This window comes from Bactrocera tryoni, chromosome 1 (assembly GCF_016617805.1).
Source record: "Bactrocera tryoni isolate S06 chromosome 1, CSIRO_BtryS06_freeze2, whole genome shotgun sequence".
Classification (NCBI taxonomy): domain Eukaryota; kingdom Metazoa; phylum Arthropoda; class Insecta; order Diptera; family Tephritidae; genus Bactrocera; species Bactrocera tryoni.
The window spans coordinates 23,315,693-23,343,134 of record NC_052499.1 but is presented as its reverse complement, the minus strand read 5'-3'; the positions used below and the strand labels follow the sequence as shown (position 1 = coordinate 23,343,134).

The following is a 27,442-nucleotide window of genomic DNA, read 5'->3' as shown; positions in this document are numbered from 1 at the left end:
AAAATTGATTTATAATATTCCATAAGAAGATATTACTTCTAACCTAATGTGTCTAACCCACGAAGTTAAGAACTCAGAGTTGATTCAGCGCCATTCGTAGCAACTCGGACTGACGTATGGAATGACTTTGCGCAATTTACGTCGAGATCTTAAAATGAAAGCGTACAAAATACAGCTTGTGCAAGAACTGAATCCGCTCGACCTTTCCAAGCAACATCACTTTGCTCTATGTTCTTGATAAGTTCCAAGGAGAATGCTATGTTTTCGACCCAAAATTTTTTCAGCGATGAGGCTCATTTCCTGCTCAATGGTTATGTAAACAAGCAAAATTGCCACATTTGGCACGAATAGCAACCGGAAGAGATTCAAGAGCCGCCATTTCATTCAGAAAGAGCAAAGGTTCGGTGTGGTTTGTGGGCCGGAGGAACCCACAACGTGATGGCTCCATGATAATCGACTACTTTATTTCTAAAATTGAAGCTCATGATTTTGGCGACGTTTGGTTTCAAAAAGATGGCGCCATTTCCCACACATCGAATGAATCAATGAATTTATTAAGAGAACACTTTGCTAAGAAGATAATTTCCCGTTTTGGGCGGGTCCATTGGTTACCAAGATCATGCGATATCACACGGTTAGATTTTTTGTCTGTTAAGTCTAAGGTCTAAGCGAATAATCTCGCTTCAATGAGTCTGGATGCAAAGCATCATGCGTGTCATTCACCAGTTACCAATCGAAATGTTCGAAGCAGTCATCGAAAATTTCACTCAACGTATGACTCTGTGAGACGTAGCCGTTTGAAAGAGATAATCTTCAAAAAAAAAAATGCCAAATAATGTTCTTTCGAATATTAGTAAACATTCTCCATTAAATTTGAAGTTTCTGTTGTTGTTTTTCTTTAAAAAAGCAGGGAACCTAGTGATGGATTACCCTTTACGAGGTATACAAATCGACATTTGCATTAGGGTGTAACTTAAAAATGCATATCATTTATTTCAGCCTCATTCATTTACTTTAGGATAGTCTGTAGAACATTAAAATAATATTCTCTGTGGAAGAAGAAGACTAAACGGTATACAAACTTCAACGGGACTTATTTGATTATAGTACTTATGAAGATTGAGTATATACTAAAAAATATTTGTTCTTTAAAAAAAGCTGAATTTTGATATCAATATGACACACCTTAATGACACCACAACTTAAAAATTATATATTTCAGTACAGTTTTATTGTTGTTATAGTTCTAGCAGCTAATAAAATATGCCTTTACAATTTTATTCACATATTTAAGGACCACCCTAATATGCATATACTGCATTTGCCGCAGCATGTTTGCAAATATTACAGAGCAGTCGGCGAAATCATTGCCAAATGCATCTATTACTAATTATTTGGTTGATATTGTTGTTGTTTTCGGTAGAATTCAGCTGCTTAAGTGGCCACGCCTCAAGGCAAAGTTTAAGTGCACTCGCATTCATTAGAGCATTTTGTATTTAGCTCAGCCGCACACACTCATACACACACATCTATTTGTTAAATTTCACTTTATAGGCATGCATGTGTGTGTGTGTGTGCTCTGGCAGCTTTGCCTGCAGAAGCATTTTATGGTAGCTAATTAATTAGTTTTATTTGTCATGCGGTCATTTCATGCTTTAAGCTCACACAAGCGCACACACACACACACACAAGCACCTGCATATTAAGTTATTTATATGTCAACTGGTTTACACAACAAATGGCCGAAGTGCCAAACAAACAATCGCTCAGCGCCTCGAAAGCAAGCCAGACGGACGAGTGTACTAGATTTGCAATCACTTACGGTACTTATTCAAGAATTGCCTTGTCTAATTGCTCAGCGTAGGGAGGCGCTTGGATGAGCCGGGCGATGTCCGCAAATGCAGTCATGGTGTCACGTGACTTTGTATGTGAGCATGTGTGTGTAGCGAAGTGCAATAAATCTCTAATTACATAGATGCACACAATTAAGTTTTTATATGCATGTGTGCACGTATTGTGTATATACATATATGTGTGTACTTATATGTGTTTATGTTATTATTAAATCGAATGTATGTAGGCATAATAAGTAATAAGTAGCTTATCGAAATTCGAACATAATTGCTAATCGTGTAAGTACAAGCACAGGTGTAGCTGTGTATGTGCAGTCACACACAACCACATGCACACAGCCACAATAAAGATATGCGATATTCTATGCAAATCGGGGTTATTAATTATTTATGAATTACTAGTATCAAATATTAATACTGCTAGTTAATGCTGTGAAACAGTTCATGTGAGCATGTGTGTGTGCGCCTAATGTCCCTATCACGCTTTGCAGTCAAAATTAAAGGCTAATAAATAGGCAATCAAGGAGTTACGAACATTCGTAATTTATTTATATTAGATTTTGTTGCTTTGGAGACGTTCAGTGTTTTTGTATTTGTTGTTTTTGTGTTAAAGAATAAATTTAAATTGCGATAAACGTTAACTTCAGTTGCACTGAAGCTATAATAGCCACCACAAATACAAAAGATTTCTTACAGGAACTTGTGTCCGATTATTCACTTTGTATGACAGCTATATGGCAATGTGAACCGATCTGAACAATATTCTTTGAAATCACAACGCTACTTAGGACAATAACCCACCCCACATTTCATGCAGATGTCTCTTAAAATGAGAAAGTTTTCCATACAAGTACTTTATTGCGATATCGACCGTTCCGACAAATAAGCAGCTTTTTGTGGAGAAAAGAACGGATGCGAAAGTTTAGAGCGATATTTCAAAAACTGACAGATATACAGACAGACGGACGAACGGTCGGCCAGGCACACAGGCATGGCTAAATCGACTCAGCTCACCATGCTGAACATTTATATAAATATTTTTTAGTTTCAGGTAGCGCAAGAGGACAAGACGAAATATCTCCCGTGATCAAACAAAAAGTCGTCGCGCTCGCGACTTGGCTTCCACAACACTGTTGACAGTCTTAACTTCGAAGTCGTAGATAATTTCGTCTATCTAGGAACCAGTATTAACATCAAGAACAATGTCAGACTCGAAAACCAATGCAGAATAACTCTTGCCAACAGGCGCTATTTCGGACTGAGTAGGCAATTGAGAAGTAAGAACTCCATAAGTCACTCATTGTACCCGTCCTGATATATGGTGCAGAGGCATGGACGATGGCAACATCTGATGAGTCAGCGTTACGAGTTTTCGAGAGAAAGTTCTGCGGAAGATTCATGGTCCCTTAAGCAATGGCAACGGCGAATATCGCATTCGATGGAACGATGAGCTGTACGAGTTATACGACGACATTGACATAGTTCAGCGAATTAGGAGACAGTGACTATGCTGGCTAGGTCATGTCGTCCGAATGGATGAAAACACATCAGCTCTGAAATTATTCGACGCAGTACCCGCCGGAGGAAGCAGGGGAAGAGGAAGACCTCCACTCCGTTGGAGAGATCAAGTGCAGAAAGACCTGACTGCACTTGGAATCTCGCATCTCTCGCTTTTGTTAACTCGGTTATAACCGCATAAGCGGTATCTACGCCAATAAAGAAGAAGAAGATCTTTCCTTCTGGTATTTTTGGTGCTATTCTTTATTGTTGGTATTATGACGATTATCCAGTCCCTGCTTGGGGCGAAAGCAATAAGTTAACTGTCAATTAGCGGCAGACCAGGGAAACGAGCTGTTTTTACGGGTTCAGATTATAGGGAGCGTGGAGTTAAGCTAGCTAGTTTTATTGGACATAGGTTTTATCATAGTCCATTCTCGATGAGTAAAAGTTTACCCTTCTACACTAACTAGAACGAAGTTGCGCTAGGCTTCATCTTGCTTTACGAGCAACTAGAGCTCTTTTTATGCTATCATTGACCGTTAGGGAGCATGCATGTGTTAATAGCTTTACTCTGGATGGCGTTCAGTACCCATTAGAAATGATTTGGGTTCGAAATCGGGTCGGTATATTGTTGAAGTTCGCTGACGTGTTGGAGGAATGTTCTCCTGCAGGGATGCTTTATGTGAAAACACCTGTTGCGGCTCTGAACTTGTCTACCTGGTGCGGTTGTGTGCGGAGTGAAAGAGTAAAAGACTGTCGAGTGGTGCAAACCGAAAATGCAGCGTTCGTTAGAGCAGAGATACGCGATTAAATTCTGTGTGAAACTCGGTAAATCTGCGACAGAGATGTTTGATGTGATCAAGCAGGCTTACCCAGATGTTGATTTAGCAAGAAGTGGTGTGTTTTGGGGCACCAGGCCTTTTTGGAGCGCCGGTAAGAGGTCGCTGATATGAACTGTGCTGGAAGATTAGCGACTTTGACAAACACCGACAATGTGACTCGTGTGCGCAAAGTTTTGAACTCAGACCGTCAACTAAGTATTCGTTTAAATGATTAGATATTCTCTCCCGGCTCACACGGCTTTTCTTGTGAACAGCTACCTAACAAAGGCTGGTATCCCAACGCTTCCGTAGCCGCCCTACAGCCTAGATGTGACCTCCAGACATTTTTGTTTCCATGCCTGAAAAGGCCCATGAAAGGCAAGCATTTTGAGACAACAGAGAGAATCCAAGCAGCATGCACCTCCGCTCTCAAGGCTATTCCGGAGAATGCCTTCCGTGACGCCTTCATTGCTTGGAAATCGCGCTGGCAGCGCTGCATCGATGTAGAAGGAGCATATGTATTTTGAAAGTTTTTAAAGAATTGTAACAATTGGTTCAATAATTTTTTTTTAAATCGATCCAGTCCTATTAGTTTCCTTATAAACCCTGTAGAGTGGCCGTGTATTTGACAGAAGAGAGTTTTAGTGTTCTTGCAGTGAAGATGCCAAAAATTCTGAGAGATATGGACACTTGACTTCAATTCCATTACACGACGTCATTGTCGTATAATTATATGCTTATGAGGTACTACAAACTGCTTCTGGTGGTTGTGGAAGATTCGAAATGTAGTGATTAAACTATAGCGGGAAGGGAACATCACCCTGCGAAACTTTCCGTTAAAGTCATCGCTAAAGTTTCCGAACAAGTTTAAACTGACCGAACAATATTCACGTTATCACGATCGTTGTGTTTAAGCCATTTCTGTTTCGAGTTTCCTCATAATCCCTCCTAGCGGGCACGATATTATCTTCTCATCGGACTTGGGCCAACTTGTCTTATTTTTCGTTGCCAAAAATGTTCTTGTGACTGAGAATCCAAATTATGGACTTTTGTTGCCTACGTTGGAATTAACCTTTGGCGACGACAAAGTTGGCAACGCTGCCAGGCTATCTATGTATGTATGTGGTAGCTTTCTGTATATCTATATCTATATATACATATATACATATGTATAATTATATACATATATTAATTAGTCAGCAGAACTTTACAGGCCTTCTCTATGCCTAGTACTTCCGAATATGCCGAGTATTCTATTGATACGTCACGCAAGCATTTTTGATTGGTCTCTCAATATTCATTTTCCAGAGACCTTCTTTTGAAGTGAAGGTTAACTTTCGAGTCTTTTTCTTCGAATAATTAAGAAGGAATATAGATCAGATAGATAGTGTTTTGAATAACTATTTATATCCATTTAATAATTAATATTTTATTTTTATATGTTTTCCAGAACTTTGCAAATTTTTGATTCCGAAAGCCAGTCCGAATTTCCAGATAAGGAGCCGTAATCAACTCAAGTAGAAATGAACAACAACATAAAGGAATTCTCCAGTATAGAGGATCAGTTTATTACGCCCGCCTTAGGTATGTACAACAACACAAAAATAAGTATGTATTCGAAAAAAAACAAACAACAACAAAGTGCGCGCAAGCGAAATGTAAATTTAATAGACTCCGGCGAATTGGGTGCGGGTTAATATGAGCGCAACTAAACCCACAACAACAACACTGCGACATTGTTGACAATTTGTTGTAAAAAACAAGTACAAGCAACAATAACAGCAACAACGCCAACAAAGTACAACTGTTTGTGGCATAGCAAGTGAAGATATGCTGTCTATTGTGTAAAAATTTTAGTATATAGTATAAAACTGCCACAACAACAACAAGCACAATAGTAATAACAATAATAACAACAGTGCTAATGGCTGGTGACAATAACTTCAGCGACGCTGATGGCTGTTTTCGGCGAAAAAGTGCGCTTAGCATTTGCTCCGCGTTCCGGCGGCGTTCTCCCTCCTCCTCCCAAAGCACTCAACCTCAGCACTGAGTGTTTCTGTATAGCGCGCCCGCGTTTGAGTGATAAATGATGAGACAGCACAGCGACAATGGGTGAGAACACAACAAAAGCGCACATAAAAAGTTCGGCAAAATAATAAACATGTTGTAGTTGGCGTAAAATCTGTCTGAACTTTCAAGCTGTCGAAAAATATGAAGTGAAATGTCTGACTAAATGTGCTCAAAAAATTTACTAAATATTCAGATTTTCCGACTGACGTTGTGCTCATATTTTCGCTGACGCTTGACAGGCTGCTGAAAGCCAAAGGAGTTTGCTTATAAGTTTATTGCATGAAATGTGCGATGAATGTGATGAATCGGTGCTGATGGTAGTTGAGCCGATCAATGAGTGAGTTGTGGTGAGTGAGAGATGGAGTTTTGATTTCAATTTTTTTTAAGTTGTGGTGTTCGTTGGTATAAGTATGTACATACAAATTTAAGTTAAGGCGTATTACTTTCGGTTTCTACGTCAGTAAAGAAGAAGAAGCTTATTACTTTAAATATAGGGTAGTCGAAAAAGTCTTTTCGTATTTCTAATCAAACTCCAACATATTTTTTTAAATGAACTTTTTGCCATTTTTCCGCTAAAGACATAATTCCAAAACTTGTCTGGTTTCTCGGCGTAAAACTGCGAAAAGTAATTCTCTCTTGAAGCCAACTTTACTCAGTTAACGGAGTTCTGCATTGACCCAAACAAATGGTAGTCCGATGGTGCAAGGTCAGAGCTATATGGTGGTTGCATCAAAACTTCTCAGCCAAACTCTTCTACTTTTTGCCGAGTCATCAAAGATGTATGTATGTGGTCTAGCGTTGTCCTGATGAAAGACGAAGCCCTTTCTATTGATCAGTTCTGGCCGTTTTTTTTTCGATAGCTTGTTTCAACCTCAACAGTTGTTGACAGTAAAATGTAGAATCAATCAATCGAACTGGCTGGAGCAGCTCATAGTGGATGATTTCTTTCCAATCCCACCAAAAACTCAGCACAATCTTCGATGCGTCAATCCTGGCTTTGCGAACATTTGTTGAGCTTCATCACGCTTGTACCATGATCTTTTTCGCACATTATTGTCATATTTGATCCACTTTTCGTCTCTTGTCACCAATCGCTTCAGAAATGGTTCGATTTCATTTCGTTTCAGCAAAGAATCGCAGATGTTAATTCGGTGCATTAAATTTTTCACAGACAATTCATGTGATACCCAAACATCGAGTTTCTTTTTGTAGCCAGCTTTTTATAATGGTTCAAACCCGTTTGATGATGAATGTTAAGTTTCTTAGCGTTGTCATGGCTGCTTATGTGACGGTCCTGGTCAATCTTTTCCATAATTCCATCGACTTTTTCAACGTTAGGTCGACCAGATCGAGGTGCATCTTTGACATCGAGATTTCCAGAACGGAAGCGAGCGTACCATTGTTGTGCTACACGAACTGATACAACATCGTATCCGCAAACAACATTGGTGGCTTGGTTCCAATGATCTCGCTTTCCTCTTCAACTCTCGGTATCTATCCCATCCCGCACGTGTTGTGGTCGATCGTAACGTTGCGAGGTAGGCAGTATGTTTTCTCTCCGCTGCGACAGGGCACTCCTCATCATACCAGCTGTTCTTTTGCATTTTCGGAAAACCAATGGTTTCAGTTGCAGCTGTACGTAAGGAGTTCGCCGTCCCACTGTTCCCTTACCGAGTAGTTGACAGTGCTCTCAGAGAGCAGGAGTGCAAGCCGAGTGAAAATCGTTCGACTGTCTGCTCTGATTGTAGCATCTCAATCGAACCTGGTTGGTGTTTGTTTACGTGCGTTTCTTGCTGCGCAGAGAGGATGCGAATCTTGGCTGCAACAGGATGTATCTTCGATGTTAGGACCTGGAATCTAGTACCACAGATTACCATATTTCAGGCCCCGACGAAAACGATCAGACTCAACCCATTTGGCGATTTTTCCTCCGTTCTTGTTCCGTCTATCGCATATCTTGGACGGCGGAGATGCCAGCCTTCACTGTAATGTTGACAGTTTTAGAAATCGTTCAAATGAAGCTCAAAGCAGAAGTAGCGCTTTTTCATCAACCATGGAAAATTAAAATAACTACGAGAACATAAGTGCTTTTTGTCTTAGAAAGCCTCGACACTTGCGATAAGGATATACTAGTATATCCGTCGATTCATATTCTCCTGCACTTTGCCAGCCACAAATGCTAGCGCTGAACGATCCTTTTCTTCTTTCTGCCGAATCAAGACTTGACTCAGAACAACGATGCTCCAGAAAAGATTGAACGGCCTCGCACTCCACAACATAAACTACGAAACTACTGTGGAACCAGAAAAAATAATAAAAAGATTGTAAAATGAGCAAACTCCGTATTGATTTTATGCTGTTGATTAAATGTTGAGATATGTATAAAAAATAAAATCATAGTTTAAAGTTAAACATTTCTTAAATGAATTACAAAATCATAAAGTTCCCTCCCCAAAGTTCAAATTAGAGTATGCGTTTTATTTTGTCTCAAAAAGAGCTCCAGTTTGCGTGCGAATATATGTAAATGGAAAGTGTAGTTTGGAGCATTTTTTGAAGCTTAAAAGTCCAGTTGCTGTTAGGTTTGAGTGAGTGTTTGAAATTCAGTTAAAAATGTGAGAAAATAGAATTTTTATTTTATTTTTAGTTGGTCTAAGTATTTTAGGTTCAATTCCGATTTGAGTGGGAATCAAAATTTGAGTTTTTGTTAGCTTTGAGTTTGTTTAAACTTTGATGTTCGGATTTGAAAATTTATTAAGTCTCAATTTGAGCGCGAGTTTGAAGATATAACTAAAGTAAGAGAAACCTTAACTGTATTTTCGAAACTTGAAAGTAAAGATGTTGTTAGGATTGAGTGAGTGTTTTAGTTTGAGTTTACATTGAGTGAAAATTAGAATTCTAAATTTGAGTAGAACTTTGTTAAAGGTTTATTCAACTTAATTGTTAAAAAGTAAATTAATAAAAGTATTCGAAGCAGTACTGGCCAGGGGAAGCAGAGGAAGAGGAAGACCTCCACTCCGTTGGAAGGACTAGGTGGAGAAGGACCTGGCTTCGCTTGGAATCTCCAATTGGCGCGCTGTTGTTAACTCGGCTATAACCGGCTAACCAGTAAAGAAGAAGTGGTCTATCTTGTTCTGCTGAGTCGATTTTAGTCCGTCTGTTCGTCTATCTGTCGGTTTGTCCGTATATACGCGAACCAATGCCCCAGCGTTTGAGAAATAGAACTGAAATTTTGTACACGACCTTTTCTCAACAAGGAGCTGCTCATTTGTTGGAACCGCTGATATCGGACCACTATAGCTTGTAGCTGTCATACAAACTGAACAATCGGCGTAAAGTGCTTGTATAGAAAATATTTTATTTGTATCGATATCTTCACGAAGTCTGGCATTCGATATTTTCTTAGACTAGAGTGCACTCTCCTAAGATATTGTGCAGATCGGACCACTATAGCATACAGCGGCCATACAAATTGACCGATCAAAATGAAAAACTTGTTGGGAAACTTTTTTATTTGTGGAAAGTATTCTAGTAACAAACTCTTAAATTTAATTAGCAGAGTTAAGCCAACGCTGCAATAAAAAAGAAATAAAATCCGTTGTGAATGCGCTAAATATTTCCATTAATAAAAATCGACGCTTCAACGCGTCGCAAAACTAATAAAACCGCAGAAGCGTTAGTGGGTGCAACCCTGAGGACATAATGTATGCACAACGAACAGCAGAAAAACACAGAAAAAAAGTCGCACTCAGCTGAATTGCTGCACCATTGTTGCGCACATCCTCGGCGCTCGAGTGTGTCGCTGCAGCGACTGAGAAGCTTTACCCACTCCAAGCTAACCTCTCAGCTGGCAACGTTGAGTGGACGACTTGGAGAGTGCTCGAAATGCATTAAGCCAATTAGCATAGGCAAACACAAAAGCACTTCAAGCAAGCGTCAGACAACAACAAGAACAACGATAGCAACAATGTGAGCAGCGAGAACCGCAACATTTATGATAACCAAAATGCAACACCAACAATTGCCGGCTTATACTCGTGCATACATACACATATGTGGTTATACGGTGCCTGTATGTGGCAACGCGGTTGTTGTTGTTATTGTCGGCGTGGCCTGCTGTGCATGGCGCCCGCATTTGACGTTGCTGACGCTGGTTATCTGGCCGATAGCGGCTGTCCGCCAACTGCAGACTGTCTGCATGCGCTTTGGTGTCGGTTAGACAAGGCCACTCGCTGATATGCACGGCTGCACGGCTGCCCGGCTGCCTGCTGCATTTGTACCGTTAACATGTGTACGCCATTGTCATCGCTGATGCGCTCAATGTGATTGCTGATTGACTGCAGCTTTGCCTGGTTATTGCTGGTGGGGGGTTTTTCCTTGTTGGCGTTGTCGTTGTTTTTGTTGTTGTAGCTGCTTGTAATTTCGCTGATGTTTGCAAACAAATGCGGAAATACGTGTGTATATGCATATGAGTGTGTGTAAGTGAGGCACTCGACGCGCCAAACGTTTGTTACATTGTAAATGCCAATATTGTTGTTGTTGTACTTGTTGTTAGTGTGATTTGCCAGCTAAGCAGCTGTGCCGCGTTATAATGCTAATTTCCAGTGTCTGCATGCAGCACATGTGCCACGGCCTGGTGGCAAGTGTTGATGGCATCGTGAAACTGCCAAATGCCTCGTCGTTTTTGCCGTTGTTGTTGGACATATAGCCAAACGCGTTTGTGCTCGAGCTGGCGCGCATGTGTTCGTGATTAACGGTATCGATGGTGCGCAGTAACCTGCATTAGGCGGAGCTTAGCGGTTACAATAACATTGCAGAGAACAGCGGTAATCGAGGTCTTCGCGGCGCGGACGCAAACACAGACCGTCCCCAACAGTTGTTGATTGACAAAATTGGGTTTTCCACTTCATGGCTCAGAGACTATCACCGCCCACATTCTTTACACAAATTCTGGTGTTGATGAATGGATTTGGGGGAGTTCGTTGTTCATCAGACACTCAGCCAATAAAGTCCATTGTATGGATAACAGACGTTTGGTAGTAAGGCACAAGCTGAGCCGAACTTACGAGGGGAAAAGTAATATTTGTAACTTTTGACAGATTTTTGTAAACAATTGAGAGAGGAAGGAGAGAACCGTAGCGAATGGAAGAGTTTTACAGCTTTGAATCTCAAAAAGCAACTTCTTAGTATTTTATATCTTTGCAGAACTTGGAAGTGCCGTAAGCTACATAAAAGAAATTGAGGTTTTATTTTGGGTAGACTAGTGAGATCCAGATATCATTATGTAAAAGGCATTCTCAATAAAATTCCCCGACCCCCTTTGACAGATCCTTCACAAGCATATATATATGTATATCTGACTATAAGCTCCGATTTACGGTGAGTTTCGTATGCCACGAAATCCCTAAAAACATGGTTATAAAACTCACTCGGGATCCAGTCGAACAAGTGCTTCGATAAATTCTGATTACATTACGGACTCTGCTTCCATTGCGATCCATCTGAGCTACAAATTCTGCCATAACTACCTGAGAAATTACATGGTTCTAAGAATTCTAAACAAATGTTCAGTATGGATTCCTACCCGTTTGACAGCAGCCAAGCTTCATTAAACAATTTGGTAGAATCCACATGTTTCTTCAAAAAATGAACACAAGTTGGCTATGGCTTCGATTGGATTGAAAATTATTTTACAGTTTTTGCAATATCCGTAGCTCAGTTCCTATCGGTCCACGTATGGCGGTAGAAGCTCGGTAGAAGCTCGGCAGAACTTATAGAATTGATAGTTATGTAATGGGGTTCTGATGTACTTGTAAGATCCCAGGTTTAGCTATAGATTCTTGCTATGTTTCTGTTGGAACCTAATTTTTCCGCATATCCAGTAGAACCTAGTCAAATGATGGGTTTTGTACTCTGATCTGTATTTGTCTGACAAATTCTCCAAAGCCATATCACATATACAAGTATTTAATTCTGATACCCATATGATATCGAGCAGAATAAGAATTTGAGTAAAAGCTCAACAGCTCATTAGTTTTAGATATGAACTCAAATCCGCTTGGAATATACTGGAAAGTTTGAACCTATCGTTCTATGGCGGGTTTAGATATGAATCCACCTGAGGATACCTGAAATCACTGTACCAATAAGAGATTTTGGTTATGTTTGAAAAGGTCACCGAAGTTTGATCACGTCTAAAGGTGGTTGCCGGTACTACCACCTACTAAAAAAATTATTCGTCTGTTAGTATCTATCGCTTAAGGGGTATTTCAAAGTCAAAAACGGAACAAAATGTACTTTTTAACAAGAACTTGAGATTCCAAAGCTTTCAGTTACGAATAAAGAGGTCGGATTTTGTAACAGATATCTCTCTTCGAAACGGAATATCAAAACTTTGATAAAAAAAATGCATAAAAGCACCCGTTATGCTCTCATAGGGGATCACATATTAACCCCAAAACTGTGTAGAATCGCAATCAAACCCCCGCCAAATTGCAGCTTCGTGCAAAGCTCAAAAACCACAAGCTGCCACAGATAGTTACCACGCAGGGAGTTTCAGATACACCCAAAGCATGCAGGTGATGAGTATGAACTCGCGGTCCAAGGGTCGTTATATGCACAGCAACAATGTCTGGGCGTTGCTTGTATTTGCGTACAGTTAAAGCAATATCAACAGTAACGACAACAACAAACGCGTCAATATTTGTTGTAAATATTTGTCAACAAACGCTTTGGCCACTTATAATTTATGGTGTCATCACGATGACAATAATGAACACAGCAAGCGTCACAGAGTGACGACCAGAACAGACGGAATCATAGCACACATGAGTAGATGGCGCGCGGGTGAGGGTGCGCACGTGTGCGCACTTGTGTGAGCATCTGAGCAACGTAAGCGGTTAAAAAAAGTCGCCACTTTCGATGTCAAGTTTGTCAGTTTTGCTCATTCAAGCAGTCAATCAGCGGATAGATTTAATGCCGCATCTATTATGCCTTCCTGAACCCAGCAGTGAATTGGAATTTCTTCCGAATTGGTATGTGTTTCGAGCGTACTGTAATTGCCTTCGAGGAGTGTAGACTAATGAGGTATATTTCAGGTAACGCACATGTCAAAGGCTTCACTAACTGGAAGTACATCCAACACACTCTTGACTTTTCCTCTTAGGGTTAATCCAAAGTCGATGAATTTCACTATGAGTAAACGCCAAAAAGTTAATTTAGATCGTCATAGATCGACGAATTTGTGTTTATCACAGATTTATTATGGCGATTAAATCAATCTTAGCAACTTCGTAAGGTTCGTCAAAGATGTGTCTACGAGATATTTTAATCCCAGTCTGAAGAAGATTGACTTTGTTAAGAACCATTAGTTCGAAGGATCTCTTTGGGTTCACTCTGGACGAGAAGAATGAAGCAGTCCCTCAAGTTCGTGTCGTTGACCAGGGCGTGCTGAGCTCACTGAATGTCCAAAAGTCAGACACCAGAATACAAAGAGACATCGGCGAATCGACTCGACTCCAATCGGTTCTCCAACAAAGCTTATCGGCTTTTCAGTTTCCGTTGTGACCGAACACCCATTCAGGTTTAATATGGAGGATGCTGGAAGCTACTGCTAATGATGTTCTGCTCCCTTTACTAGTTTTGAGCGCACAGTTAGCGAGTTCTAAGCCATTATATCCGCTTTGCTATCGGAGTAAATACACACCTCTCTGAAGAAAGCTACATTTTGGTGCAGTATATATAAGTAGTATATCGCTACCTTGATAGTAGCGATTCGGCTGCGTATTAGTTTTACGATGGCAAAAAGCCAATACAAAATTCACATTGGCACACGCCCGCAGAATCGTGCTGACACATCGAGTAGACTGCATGAAATGTTTAGAGCGGCGCACCAGGGTAACAATGAATCATCTTTTTTGCACTTGTCCCGTGTTGGCAAGACTACATGTAAGCATCTGGGGTCCCCACAGTATGACACACTGGAAGAGGTATCGATAGTGAGGCTGCAGAGTCTGAATTCACGTCAAGCGCAGGCATCCTAAAGGATGACTACTTCTCTTTTACCTAAGAACCGAACTCTACCTGGTATCGCAAAGAACCAAAACTGATCTATGCTGGTCTTGCTGATCTGCTTATACAAGATAACCGGTAGATAATGTAGTAAGCCTATCTCATTACCAGATCTTATTCTCAGTTTCTTCAAGATTTTAAGAAAATACTTCAGTTCACTTGCAGTTCGAATTATTGCAAGGTTTCCGATTTCTTGCTTTGGAACGGGACTTCTCTAGGTGATAAAGGCAAGAAATTCGCTTAAGAGCTGGTTGATGGCTTGGCCAAGAATAATAACCACATTCCAGAGCCCTGAGTCCGTTCTAGTTTTCGTAGTGCTTTTTGGGCACTTTCGCGTTGTCATCCATTTTTGTACTAGTTTCAGGACAATTAGAAACTGGATTACATGCAACTAGTCGAAGACTGCTCTAAGGGATCCACTAGACTACTTATATTGAAGTCGTTTCCTAACCACGTATGTTTGTGTGTGTGTGCATGCATCATCGTGTCATGTAATTACGCGCAGACGCAATGGACGCATTCGAGTAAAATTCAAGCACAGCTCAGCGCTTTTGCCATTTGATTACTTATTTGCGTCGTCCAAAATGCGCATTCATAATGAATCACTGACGGAGGGTGGATGGTGGATGGCGGGTGACGGCTGACGGCTGACGGCTGACATGGCGATAGCTAGGCACTTGCATAATTTTACGAGTACCTCGAAAGTGTGATTAAGTTGCTGCGCATTTTTTGTCGCAGTCATCTACACCAGAATGTAACATATGACTATCAAATATAACGGTGTGTGCATGTGTGTGTGTGTGAGCGCCGACAGAAGCATGAAATTATTTTCGCTTGCCAACCAATTTATTCTTTAATATTAAATGCTGACTGCACAAAATACTTCGTTTATTACACATATTTATGCTCTGGATTTTGTTTTTCTCTCTTGCAGATGAGTCGCCAATACAGAAATTTTACAAGGATAAGGGCGTATTTCTCACCGGTGGCACCGGTTTCTTTGGCAAAAGTAAGTATTGTATTTTCTAGCAGAAGAAATTTTAAAGTCTTAAAGCAATTCATCCCTATTCCGCTCGGCTTCCGAGACTTCGGAGATAATATAAATAATATATACTACAGACATTTGAATTTAAACTAGACGCGGGCCTAAGGATTTAGAGAATTATTTTTTTTTAGGTTGCTAGTACTGTCAGTCACATTTATGTCAAATTTCATGCCAAAATATTCATTAGTGTTGGAGATACGTGTCGTTTTGTGAGCTGCTCAAAGTGAGTTTTTCGTTTTTTGCGATGTCGAAATTTGTTGAGGAAAGAATTTGCATTAAATTTTGTTTACGGAATCAATTTTCTGCTGCGGATACGTTGGGGATGGTACAGAAAGCCTTTGGTGATGAGGCTATGTCTAAAAAAAATGTTTACAAGTGGTATAGTGAGTTCCAAGCCGGCCGTGAACGAGTCGAAGACAAAGAGCGTCCAGGGCGACCATCAACCTCAACCGACGAAGCTCACGCTCAACAAATCAAAGATTTGGTGTTGAAAAACCGTCGATTAACAATAAGAGACCTTGCTGTTGGCATATCGAAAGGCTCAGCCAATACCATTTTGAAGGATGTTTTGGGCATCAAGCGCGTCAAATATCTACTGGTACCGAAAACATTGAATTTTTTGGAAAAATGGCGTTGCGTTGAAGTGTGTGAAACGATGCTTTCCGACTACCAGGGTGTCATGAAACGCATTATAACTGGCGACGAGACTTGGATCTATGCTGACGACCCCCAAAACAACCGATCAATCGAGCGAATATCGTGCCAAAAGAGAGCCGAGATCAAAAAAATTGCGCCAAAGTCGCTCAGAAATCAAGGTCATGTTGACTGTTTTCTCCGATTATCGTGGTATTGTGCATTATGAATTCCTTCCAACCGGTCAAACAGTCAACAAGGAATGTTATTTGAACGTAATGCGTCGTTTGCGTAACGCTATCCGCCTAAACAGGCCGGAATTGTGGAAAGACAATTCTTGGTTTTTACACCACGATAATGCACCATCCCATACTGCCCTCGTAATTCGTGATCATTTCGCCAAAAACTCAACCCATATCGTTCCGCAACCACCGTATTCACCTGATCTGGCGCCATGCGACTTCTGGCTGTTCACCAAGCTCAAAAGACCGCTCCGGGGACACCGTTTTTATACGATAGAGGAGATTCAAGCCGCAGCGAAGACGGAACTGAAGGCCATCCCGGAAAGTGACTACAACCAGTGTTTCGAAGATTGGAAAATTCGTTGGCATAAGTGCATTGCATCGGGAGGGGATTACATTGAAGGAGATGAAATTGATTTGGAAGAATAAATAAAGAATTTTTTAAAATAAATACAATGTCACCTTATTTTTTGGGTACAGGTATAAAAAACTTAAATAAAGAATATCATTTTCCAATTTTTAAAAACACTTCAAGTTGAAGCATATTTAGAAAGTCAGCAAATCCTTTTTCTTCTAGTAATTGTTATATAGAGTAACGTTCAACTATAATTCAAAATCGTAACTGTCTGCATCAACGTCAATAAATAACTGTCTGTAGCAATTTTCTGCTCGGTAATATAAATCCTTGCTTAATTGAGCCCATCAAGTGCACCATCAAGGAAGTCTACTAATGTCAAAGGAATTTCGAATGACTTATGGCCGATTTTTCATTTGTCAGTTAAGTTCTGGTTAACTTAGGTTAGGTTAGCTGAATCTGATGGCTCAATAAGCCAGTATGTCATACTGTAGTGTTCCCAGATGCTTATAGAATTTTGTGTAATTCCGAACTACCGTTTTTCACATGACTTTCGAAGTTTTGCATCTAGGTAGCTTGTTCCAACGGCTTTTGATTTTCTTCACCATGCTTCTGTCGTATAGACAATGCATGAGTTTCTCAATGTTGATTACATTTTCCACCATTGCACCAATTCCATCGTCCATTTTGGAGCCATCAGTGGGGTACTGTAGTCGATGTTTGCCCAACCCACCGAGCTATGCCCGAAGGTTCTGTATATAAATTCTCTTGCAATCAGTAGCTCGCGGAGTTGTTCTTAGAACACCCGTTATATATAGCGCAACGAGCCTCTGAACTCTTTCTATTGGCTTCCGATAGATGAATTTCCGTACGCCCGTCCACCATACTACTGCACCGTAAAGCAAGGTTTGAAGACGTGGTAATGCAAATAGGCGCTCATCCCGTGTGGTTTTTCATAGAGGTAGTTATTATGTTCTATATTTTCACGAATTGGATTTATGGTATCGCAATCGCCAAGGATTTTTAATGGAATGTCATTCTCCTGACAACGTTCGGTGTGTTTTACGTGGGTACCTGCTGAAGACAGCCTTATCCCACGGCGCTCATCAGCGGCGTTGATCAGCGCCCTGAAAATGCCAGACATTTCAGTCCCAGTTGCCAATGTGGAACACACTAACCCCCTTTGTAGGATTCGAGGCCTATCTAAAACCTCTGCTGTACTTTGAGACCGACCCCGGTTGCAAGCAACTCCACATTCAACTGACGTCAAGTGTAAATTTTTTCCGCATTCGGGTTTTAACCACAATCACCACGATACTCTGCGAGGGGCCAGTCCGCATTAGCAGGTTGTAGTGAACCTCCAGGGCTTCTGCTCCCCGTACTACCAGAATTAAGTCTTCGGTCAGACCTCGTAGCCGAAACTCCATTATCCCGACAGTTGCAACTACGAAACCGATATGTTCCGGCTAAGAACTGCCAACTTGGAGCGATTACCTTCTTTATTATTTAGAGAATGTTTTCTGCCGATATAATTACAACAACTCTGGTGACAAAAGCTCTTGTCCTAACCCAAATTCAGCTAGATCCTTAGAAGTTCTGCAATTTCAAAAGGTTATCAAGCGAATCATTCCACTAAAGAGAAGATGTTTGGATGGTTTAGAACTATGCCTACAGACATGTTATTTGAAGTCTTTTTCGGTTCTTAGACCAATAAAATTATTAGTATTTCCTAAATCTTCTTGTTTTATTCATTTTGTGAAGTTTATTCCGCAATTCATAAATACCTCAATGGATGGTCGAAAAAGTTCTACTTTCGAAATATCCGAATAAGAAATGATGGCGCATCGTACCCAATGCAAACAGTTGTTAAAGTGAATTTCCGTGAAATCTTTCAATGCGCGAAACAATTCACGTTTAATGTCTTCAATTGCCTCAATACGGTTTTCGCGGAAGGGTGGCTTGAGTTTGCTGAAAAGCCAGAAATCACATGAAGCTAATTCAGGCAAATACGGTGGTTTCAGCACGATATTGGTTGAAATTTTTGCGAAAAATTCACGAACAATTAATGCTGTATGCGGCGGTGCATTATCGTGGTGTAAAAACCAAGAGTTGTCGATCCATAATTCCGGCCTCTTTTACGAATAGCTTCACGCAAACGGCGCATAACACTCAAATAGTATTTCCTGTTGACAGTTTGGTCGGTCGGAAGGTATTCGGAGTACACACACTTCGATAATCGAAGAAAACTCTCAGCATAACCTTGATTTTTGATATTTGGCAAATTGATTATCTGTTTCCGGGTCGTAAGCATGGATCCAAGACTCGCCGCCAGTAATAATACGTTTTATGACATCTTGGTAGTAGAAAAGCATTGTTTCACATAGGTTAACGCGACGCCGTTTTTCGAAAAAATTGAGTGATTTTGGAACAAATCGTGCTTTCACTTTTCTTATGCCCAAATGACCTTTCAAAATGGTTTTCACTGATCCTTCAGACATTCCAAAGAAATCAGTAAGTTCTCTGACTGTTAATCGTCGACTCTCAAACACCAATTTTTTTATTATTGATGTGTTAATCATCAGTTGATATTGATTGCCGCCCTAGACGTGGTTCGTCGTCAACGCGGTCTCGACCCTCTTTGAATAATTTGTACCAATCAAAAACACTTGCTCACGACAGATAATTATGACCGAAGGTCTCTGCCAACATGCTGAACGTTTCACCAGCAGAAATTTGATTCCGCGCCCAAAATTTGATGGAATTTTTTGGAAGAATCCACTTTATGTACAGATAGTTTAGAAAGACAAGCGTATACGAAACACTAATGATTATTTTAATGTAACATTTGGCACAGATGTCATTGATAGTCTTACCAATCTAGAAAAAATATGTTTTGACGAATGGGTTTTCGCGCGAAATTTAAATTAAAAGGTCCTACTATTTCTTTCTCCTAGTACATATATCTATATTAAAACCAGTCATATGACTTGGCGATAATAACATATGTAATATGCCCAGATTAATAAAGAGTGCGTCTCGGTTCAGACTTAAGAGCAGCACCGCAGTAGCTCTGCTGAAATAAACTATAATCCGCAAAACCTAACCTACTCCCACCTCATATCTCATCCATGGAACCGTCGGATTAATTATTACTTCATGGGAGAGCGAAAGACTTTAAGTCTCATCTATCTTACGGACTGACTGACGCCTAATATACTGTATATCTGGTTTTGTCATAACTAGAGCTGACGCTTCGCAGACAGCTCTCCATTTACCACATGAGTCTTGTAAAAATTTTCACCGTAAATCTGCCGCTAAAGGAAGTTTTTAACTTTGCCTTTACATTGGAAAAACGAGGACATTATATGCACTCTGTACATGTCGTACGGACTAAGATCGTGATCGCATCGGAACAGATGGAAGTCTAGGTCACCATATTGTAAATTTGTCCACGAAAGGATGTCCGGTATTAGTGGATGGGTCTACTATCCTGTGGTTGTTGCTTTTGGTTCTCTCCTCTTTTTTTACGCCTACAGACGGCTCTGCTTGCTAGTCCAATCGCGCGAATTTGTCTCTGTGGATGTCAATGGACGGCATACTAGCTAGAACTTTAGCAGTTGCAAAGTGTCTGTTTGTCAAATAGTTTGATTATCTCTGTGTTATGCGTGTTTTCCTAAACAACCAAAATCGAATTTTTACGACGTTGCTTTCGTTGAGGAAGTACAGGCATCAAATTTCGTGTGCGGACACTTGAAAACGTTTTGACACTATTGAGAATATAAAAACCGAATCGGCGGATGCCATGAAGTCTACACCGGAAAAAGACTATTCCGACTACTTAGAGCACTAAAAAATTGTTGATAAAATTGTGTTTAATCGAAAGAAGATTACTTTGACGGAGATGAACTTGATTTGGAGGATTGAATAAAGAATGTATACTTTTTAAACAATTTCTCCTTACTTTTTGATCACAGTAGTATATTATTACTCGAACAATTATTATTTGAGAGTCAGTCATTGCTGAAAGAGTGTGCTCAGTGTTTCACATGTTAACTTTAGCGAAACTTTAGCTAAGACACACACCACATTAGCTGTCTCTCATAACAAATATGCGCATTTTCAGCACATGAGTGTCTTCCGCTCGCACTTTTGTTTGGTGAGTTGGTACTAAAAGGTATCCAGTACTAATAGCGAATAGTTTGCTGTCTGGAAAACCAGTTTAGCGTAAAATTATTAAACCCAAACCGCAGTAACTTTGGAATTTTTATGCGCCGTTTGATCTTTATGATTTTTGGTAGAGAAACCACTAATAAATATTAGCTTCACACATTTCCGTCAGCTTTATTTTGCACCATTTCGTTATCTAACACCTTTTTGTTGTTGCTGTTCATTTCTTTTCAGTCATAATCGAAAAATTGCTGCGCATCACCGAAGTGGCTCAAATCTATCTGCTCATACGCACCAAGAAGGGCAAAGACGTCTACTCACGCATCGACGATCTGTTCAATGATCCTGTAAGTGTTACCCACACATACTATGTCTATACAGTTATATCGCGTTATAGCCCTAAGCGCAACCTAAACACTTCATTTGCTTGCATTAAGGCAACCTTTTTTCCTTTTATTAGCCCATATTTCTACCTTTACCGTTTTTTACTTTCTTTCAATATTTCCCAGCATTGATTATTATTAGTATTTGTTGTTGTTCTATTTGTTATTGTTTTTCATTGGTTTCGTTTCTTTTGCCACACTTTTCATGACGTGCTTGCCATGCAGGTGTTTGAGAAATTGAAAAAATGCAATCCCAAGTATCGACAGAAAATCACCATCATCAGCGGTGATTGCTCGCTGCCCGCGTTGGGCATCACGCAAACCGAACGTGAGCTAATCAAGGAGAATGTAAACATTGTCATTCATGGGGCGGCGACGGTGCGTTTCGATGAGAAATTGAAAATGGCCATTGCCATAAATGTGAACGGCACCAAGGAGATATTGCAGCTGGCCAAGGAGATTGTCCACTTGAAGGTAAGCTCGCAGCGTAATCGCCGAACGATACTCGGCTAAAGGGACACATGCACGCACACACATAAACACACTCGCACGTATATACATGCTTAGCGATGCAGAGGCATTCAGCTGAAAGTTTGTGTAAAATGTTGGTGGTTCGGTAATTTTGTTCACAAACTCGAAAGTGTCCACTGTGTTTGTGTTTGTAGATGTGTGCGTGTGGCTTTGTTATTAGGAAGCGATTTCAATTTGCCCGCTGCAAACACACATACACACCTATGAATATACACCTGCCAGCTGACAACTGTCTATGTTTGTGTATGTATCAATATACACTTCTGTCTACGCATGTGTGTGTTTGTGTGCGTCAAGCAATTTATGTTTCTATTTACCGCTTTGTTGTCGCAAGTACCTCACTTTCATTTCATTTACTTTTTTTTTTGCTTTTCCTTCCCTCCCTCTCTCTTTCACACAGGCCTTCGTACACGTTTCGACCGCCTTCGCCCATTGCAATCATCGCTATATACAGGAGCGTTTCTATCACAGCGCCATTACCGGTGAGAATGCCTGCAAGCTGGGCGAGTGTCTCGATGAGCATACACTCAACGAGCTGACAGCGACCATAATCAAAGGATATCCGAACACGTACACATACACCAAGGTCCTGGCGGAGGATATTGTGCAAAACTATGCGGAGAAATTGCCAGTGACGATATTTCGGCCAGGCATTGGTAAGATTTATTTAATGAAATTGTGATTTCTCCGACAACAACAAGAACAACAGCGATTGCTATAGAGAACAACAACAGCAATAAAGAGGCAATGACAGCAAAGCTAGGAAATTGCTTCTGTGTGCTGTGCTTAGAAATCTGGGTATACTTGTTGCTCTGGTTGTTGTAGCTCCACTTGTTTCTGTTGTTGTTGTTGTTGTTCTATTTCTTCTTCTTGTTGATGTTGTATTTGTGACTGTTGTTGTTGTTGTTGCTCTATTTCTGGATGTTGTTGTTGTTATATTTCCTCTTGCTGTTGTTTCTGTCATTTTCATTGTTGTTGTTGCTTGAAACAAAATCTAGCAGCCAGCACTGTCATAAGCGTTTGATATCAGGTACAAATTGCAAAAAGTCGTTTGCTCAGGTGCCACACACTCCAATTTCAGGCAATTCCGGCATCTCAGTTGACAAACAGTAATACTACAAGTGGTAATCCTTGTACTATGTCAAATCGGCCAATTCAATGTAATAACGCCGAACGATTTTACTAAAGGATTTGTGAATGACATGATTCGGCAGCAAGTCATGCCAAAACAATCTATTTCGCAAGCGATATTTGCTGGCTCAAGTGCGGTTGGCTTTGGAGAAGTGAATGCGTTTTTCTGCCGTCAATGAACTAACAAATTTCACTAAGAAGTTTTAATTTTTTGACCTAGAATGTTAATTACAGATGGATTATTGTTAGTACATGCTTGACAGGCATAATTGGTGGCATCAAGTTGTTTTTTTGGAAAGAATTTTTCATCTCTAAGTTCTTGCAGGACATCGACCTGAACTCAGTTGGTTCGGCTAACGGCAAATCTATCGAATGAGAGATGGTTCAAGCCTAGTTTACAGAATTGGTCAGTAAACCTTATATAAGATATTTGGAACTCATGGAATTTCTCACTTTTCTCTTAATATCAGCAAAAGAAGAAAAGTTATTCGGCTTAAAGGATAAAAATGATGCATAAATCAAATCCACAGACAGTCAAAGATAAGACCGCAGATTGAAAACAGAATCATAATGAAAGATGGTTAGAATTCAGGAACCCCTTTACCCTTTTGTTCAACTGTTCTTAAAATACTGCTATAAACTACAAAGTTGGTTCAAAAACCTCATGCCTAATGCCGTAAATCCCTTACTATTTCCCCAAGGACCAGCAAAAAATGTAGAGGGGTCTGTAACTCCAGCCAGTGAGACAGGTCGACCGATACATATACATAGAATTAGTTCGAAAACCTCAAACTATATAAATTGCAGTTTATCTTCTTTTCTCAGTATCAGCATAAAAGGTTTTTCAGCTTAAAAAATACATAGATATCTACAAATCTGATGAATTAGACATATAGTCCAAACTGATTCCAAAAGCATGTCAATTAGTAACGGAAGATAGAAATTCTTTACGCTTTTCTTCTTTCCTTTAGTGTCAGCCGAAAATGGTACGTATATCAGCCGACAGATGGGCGAACACTAATTAGCTGAACAAGTTCGAAAACCTCTTTCCAAAGTCTTTTAAAAGGTAGCAATATTTTACATTTGAGAAGAAGCTCTGTCACCATTGCACTGAAGCTCTAACGTCTTAAGCTTTCGGTACTCGGTGGATTTCGTTAACTAGAAATAAGCGTTTTCATTTCATCGAAGCTTAAAACCGCTAGCAAATTAGTTGTGATATTAAAGAGGAAAACCAGAATATAGTATCACAATTAAAAGGGTAATTTTTCAAGGAAATCATGGAATCTGATCTGATTCTCTAAAACGGTCTTCTTTGAAATAAGTCAACAATTTCAACCGCAACCGAGCATAATTTGCGTCGATTGAGTTAGGTACCACAAATTGGTTAAAAATCAGCCCAAGTGATCTGCTATAATGGTAAATAAATATGTATCGGCTTCCAAAGACCATAAGTTGGGTTAGGTTATTCTGGTATGCTCGTAAGCCACACATAGTTCAGTTTTGGCCCCAAGCGATGTCAGGTGGAGTGCCGTTACGTAGTTCATAAGAAGTAGTCATCCTTCAGGAGATCAGCACTTGAGGCGTAATTCAAAAGGTTCTACGGCCTCACTATCGATACTTCTTCCATTATCTTATGCCGTGACGATCAGAAGTGTTTTAAGAGTTGCATTTGTAGTACGGGATAAGTACACTAGAGATGTTAAATTGTTTCCCAAGCCTTGCTCTTGACATTTCCCATAGTCGTCTCGGGACTCGTGTTCCGCCACCATTCCGTTAGATCGTTTCATCGGATTTTAATTTTTCTTACTATGCCCTTGTCCGGCTTGTCTTAAAGATAATCGGATGACAGCCGTACACAGTCTTGACAATCCTGTCCACTATCTCAATGCCATCGGTGCCTTTTTGACTTGATACCCAGTATAAGTGAAGTCGCTTGTTTGTGGCGACATTCTCCACTGGTGCCCTGCTCTCAAGACACTTATGCCCATGATTCGAATTGAGGTTACTGCTTTGATTGCTGCTTGGCTGTCTGTCAATCATAACTTTGAATGAAGTGTGTGCTTGCTGAAGCAAATAAAAAAAGGTCGGATAGATCGAATGGAACTTAACTTCACTCACTTGAGACTCGGGTTAAGTATTGCATTTTCTATATATATATTCGGTTTTACTAAAGTCTCCTGTAGTTTAAAAGTTCTTGCTGAAACTGGGTATTCAGGTCATTAGAGAGGGATTTTAAGATCATAAAAAAAATAAAAAGTTCTTGATATCCAACCATAGTCCGAAAAATATTTGGTGTCATTTCGTTATGGCTCAGGAAAAGTGGATTAATTTATTTATTCTAGAGACCACTAGTAAGCCAAAGCAATGCATCGGTTGCGTAGAACGACCAAAGTAGTATTAAAGAGGAGGAGCTAGATGTTTCCGTTTACATTGTTGACGCTCACTCAGTAAGAAGGAGCTCTAGTTTTAGTTCAGTAAGGAATGGGATCTTTTATCTTTCAGTTAAAACTGACCTGCTAGTTGGAAGCGATTGAAGATTCAATCGGCTAAAGTTTAACTCTGTAGAAGGAAATACATTTTCTCGATATGAAGCCTCTTTTATTGCTCTGGTCTTCTATAAAACCAGTACAAAGTGCTGTTCTCTACGAAAATTCGAAACTAAAGACATATTAAGTAAACAAATTTAATTTATGGCTGAGATCATGGGCAAATTTTGGAGTTGAAAAGTTCGTCTGAACGCTCGGTTCTGCACTATTCTTAAAGCTATAGGCTTTGGAGAACAATAATAAATTTCTTCGTTATGCTTTCCCAACTATCATTATTAACTTCTCTTCTATTTAAATTTTCTCTCCGCTATAGTCATCACCACCTACAAGGAACCAATTTCCGGTTGGATCGATAACATGTATGGGCCGTGTGGCATAATCGTCGGCATCGGCTCCGGTGTGTTGCGTGTCTTCAGCGGGAAGGTGGACAACAAAGCTAACATAGTACCAGTGGACTTATCGGTGAATGCGTTATTAGCTAGCGCCTGGGATATTGCGCGCAATACGTAAGTGACAGTGAGGAAAAGAATTCTTAAAATTTATCGAGAATCATTGTTTACCTTTGCTCACAGTTACGACACACCGCCCATCTACAACTATGTGCCAGATGCCGACAATATGGTGACCTGGAAGGAGTATATGGAATATGGTTTCGAATATGGCTGCAATATACCGATGCGCAAATCGATTTGGTATCCACGTTTCACAATCGTACCCTGGCGCTGGCAATTTGTGATCTTATCCTTCTTGTATCACACCGTGCCAGCGATGTTTATGGATTTATCAATGGTTGTCGTTGGAAAGAAGCCACGGTTGGTTATATATATTTAATTAAAGTTAATCATAACAATAACTGATAAATCGGTAACTTTTGATATCATTTCAGAATGTTAAAAATCTACCGTAAAATACACAAATTCTGCTCTGTGATGGAATACTTCAGTTCTAATGATTTCAAATTCGATAACGATAACGTTCGTGCCTTATCAGCGAAACTGGAAGGTGCCGATAAGCAAATGTTCGGTTTCGATATGCGTCACCTTGATTGGAAGGAACTATTTCGAGTCAGTTTGGTGGGGTTACGTTTATATGTGGTGAAGGATGATCCTAGAAGTGTGCCGGAATCGATAAAACGTCATGCGCGGTAAGTTTTAAGTGCGCTGTAGGAAACGATACTGGAAAAGTGGGGAAGGGCGTAATAAATACAAAACGGATTGGGAAAGTTGTCCAGTAAGGTTTGAAGTATGGGAGTGAAAGAGAATATAACAGCGAAAATTTGATCAATTTCTTTCACAATAAATTTCACAATCGATATATTATTATTAGCAATCGATAATTTTTCATGATATCCTTAACCTGAATTGCTTTCATTATGAAACTAAATATCTCTAGTAATTAGGTTTGGCTCCATTCTTGAACTGTGTCAAACAATTTGTATATCAGTTCATTGAGAAAGTCTCAATACCTAGATTGCGTTTTATATTTCGGGATTAGGGAATAACAACAAATAATAATCATCGAAAATCGCTTTAGGGTTTTTTCAAAATATTATCCATTAAGATCCATATACGAGTACTTTAACATGCGTTTGAACGAATTTTCGAAGCAATTTCGCCACTCTGATTAAGGTATCTTCAAAACATACGTTCAGAATGCATCAACCGCTTCTTCAGGTATCGAAAATTTCTTAGTTTATAGCGGGAATAAAAAGAAGCCATTCGGTGCTAAGTCGAGACTACACAGTGGATAACTTATCAAATCGATGTTTGGGTGCTCAGTTGAGTAATCCATCCTCAGTGGTTGGTTCTCCTGATTTCTCGAAAGACAACTGGCAAAAAAGCCATTTGCTCCACTCAAATTTTACTGTTATGCGTTGTTCTATTTGTTGTTGTAGTTTCGGTGCGACATGTCCAGTTTTCCAAAAAACAAACAGGCAACTACTACCTTGGATTCGGCAAATAGTCTCTGGAAAATTATTATGTATCGACCTCGTTCTCGGTTCTAATTTGTATACTGATATTAATTGTTTTGAGAAATTGGGGAGAATTGTGTTATTTATAGGTGGCTAAATAAATACAGAAATAAATACAAATCTTTT

General features: G+C 39.9%; 1 protein-coding gene across 2 annotated transcripts in view; it reads left to right on the top strand.

Annotated features, from left to right (window-relative positions):
* Nucleotides 1-27,442, top strand: part of LOC120766652 (fatty acyl-CoA reductase wat) — a 136,189-nt gene that overhangs the window by 107,355 nt on the left and 1,392 nt on the right. Inside the window, exons 4-11 of one of the 2 annotated variants that reach the window (XM_040092282.1) lie at nt 5,625-5,758; nt 15,246-15,320; nt 20,988-21,100; nt 21,362-21,610; nt 22,068-22,323; nt 25,658-25,850; nt 25,917-26,156; nt 26,231-26,488. In XM_040092282.1, the coding sequence (XP_039948216.1) occupies nt 5,698-5,758; nt 15,246-15,320; nt 20,988-21,100; nt 21,362-21,610; nt 22,068-22,323; nt 25,658-25,850; nt 25,917-26,156; nt 26,231-26,488 (1,445 nt within the window). In that variant the 5' untranslated portion in view covers nt 5,625-5,697. Of the gene's footprint in view, nt 1-5,624; nt 5,759-14,940; nt 15,092-15,245; nt 15,321-20,987; nt 21,101-21,361; nt 21,611-22,067; nt 22,324-25,657; nt 25,851-25,916; nt 26,157-26,230; nt 26,489-27,442 lie in introns of those variants that run through there. The other variant, XM_040092283.1, reaches the window with a different exon arrangement.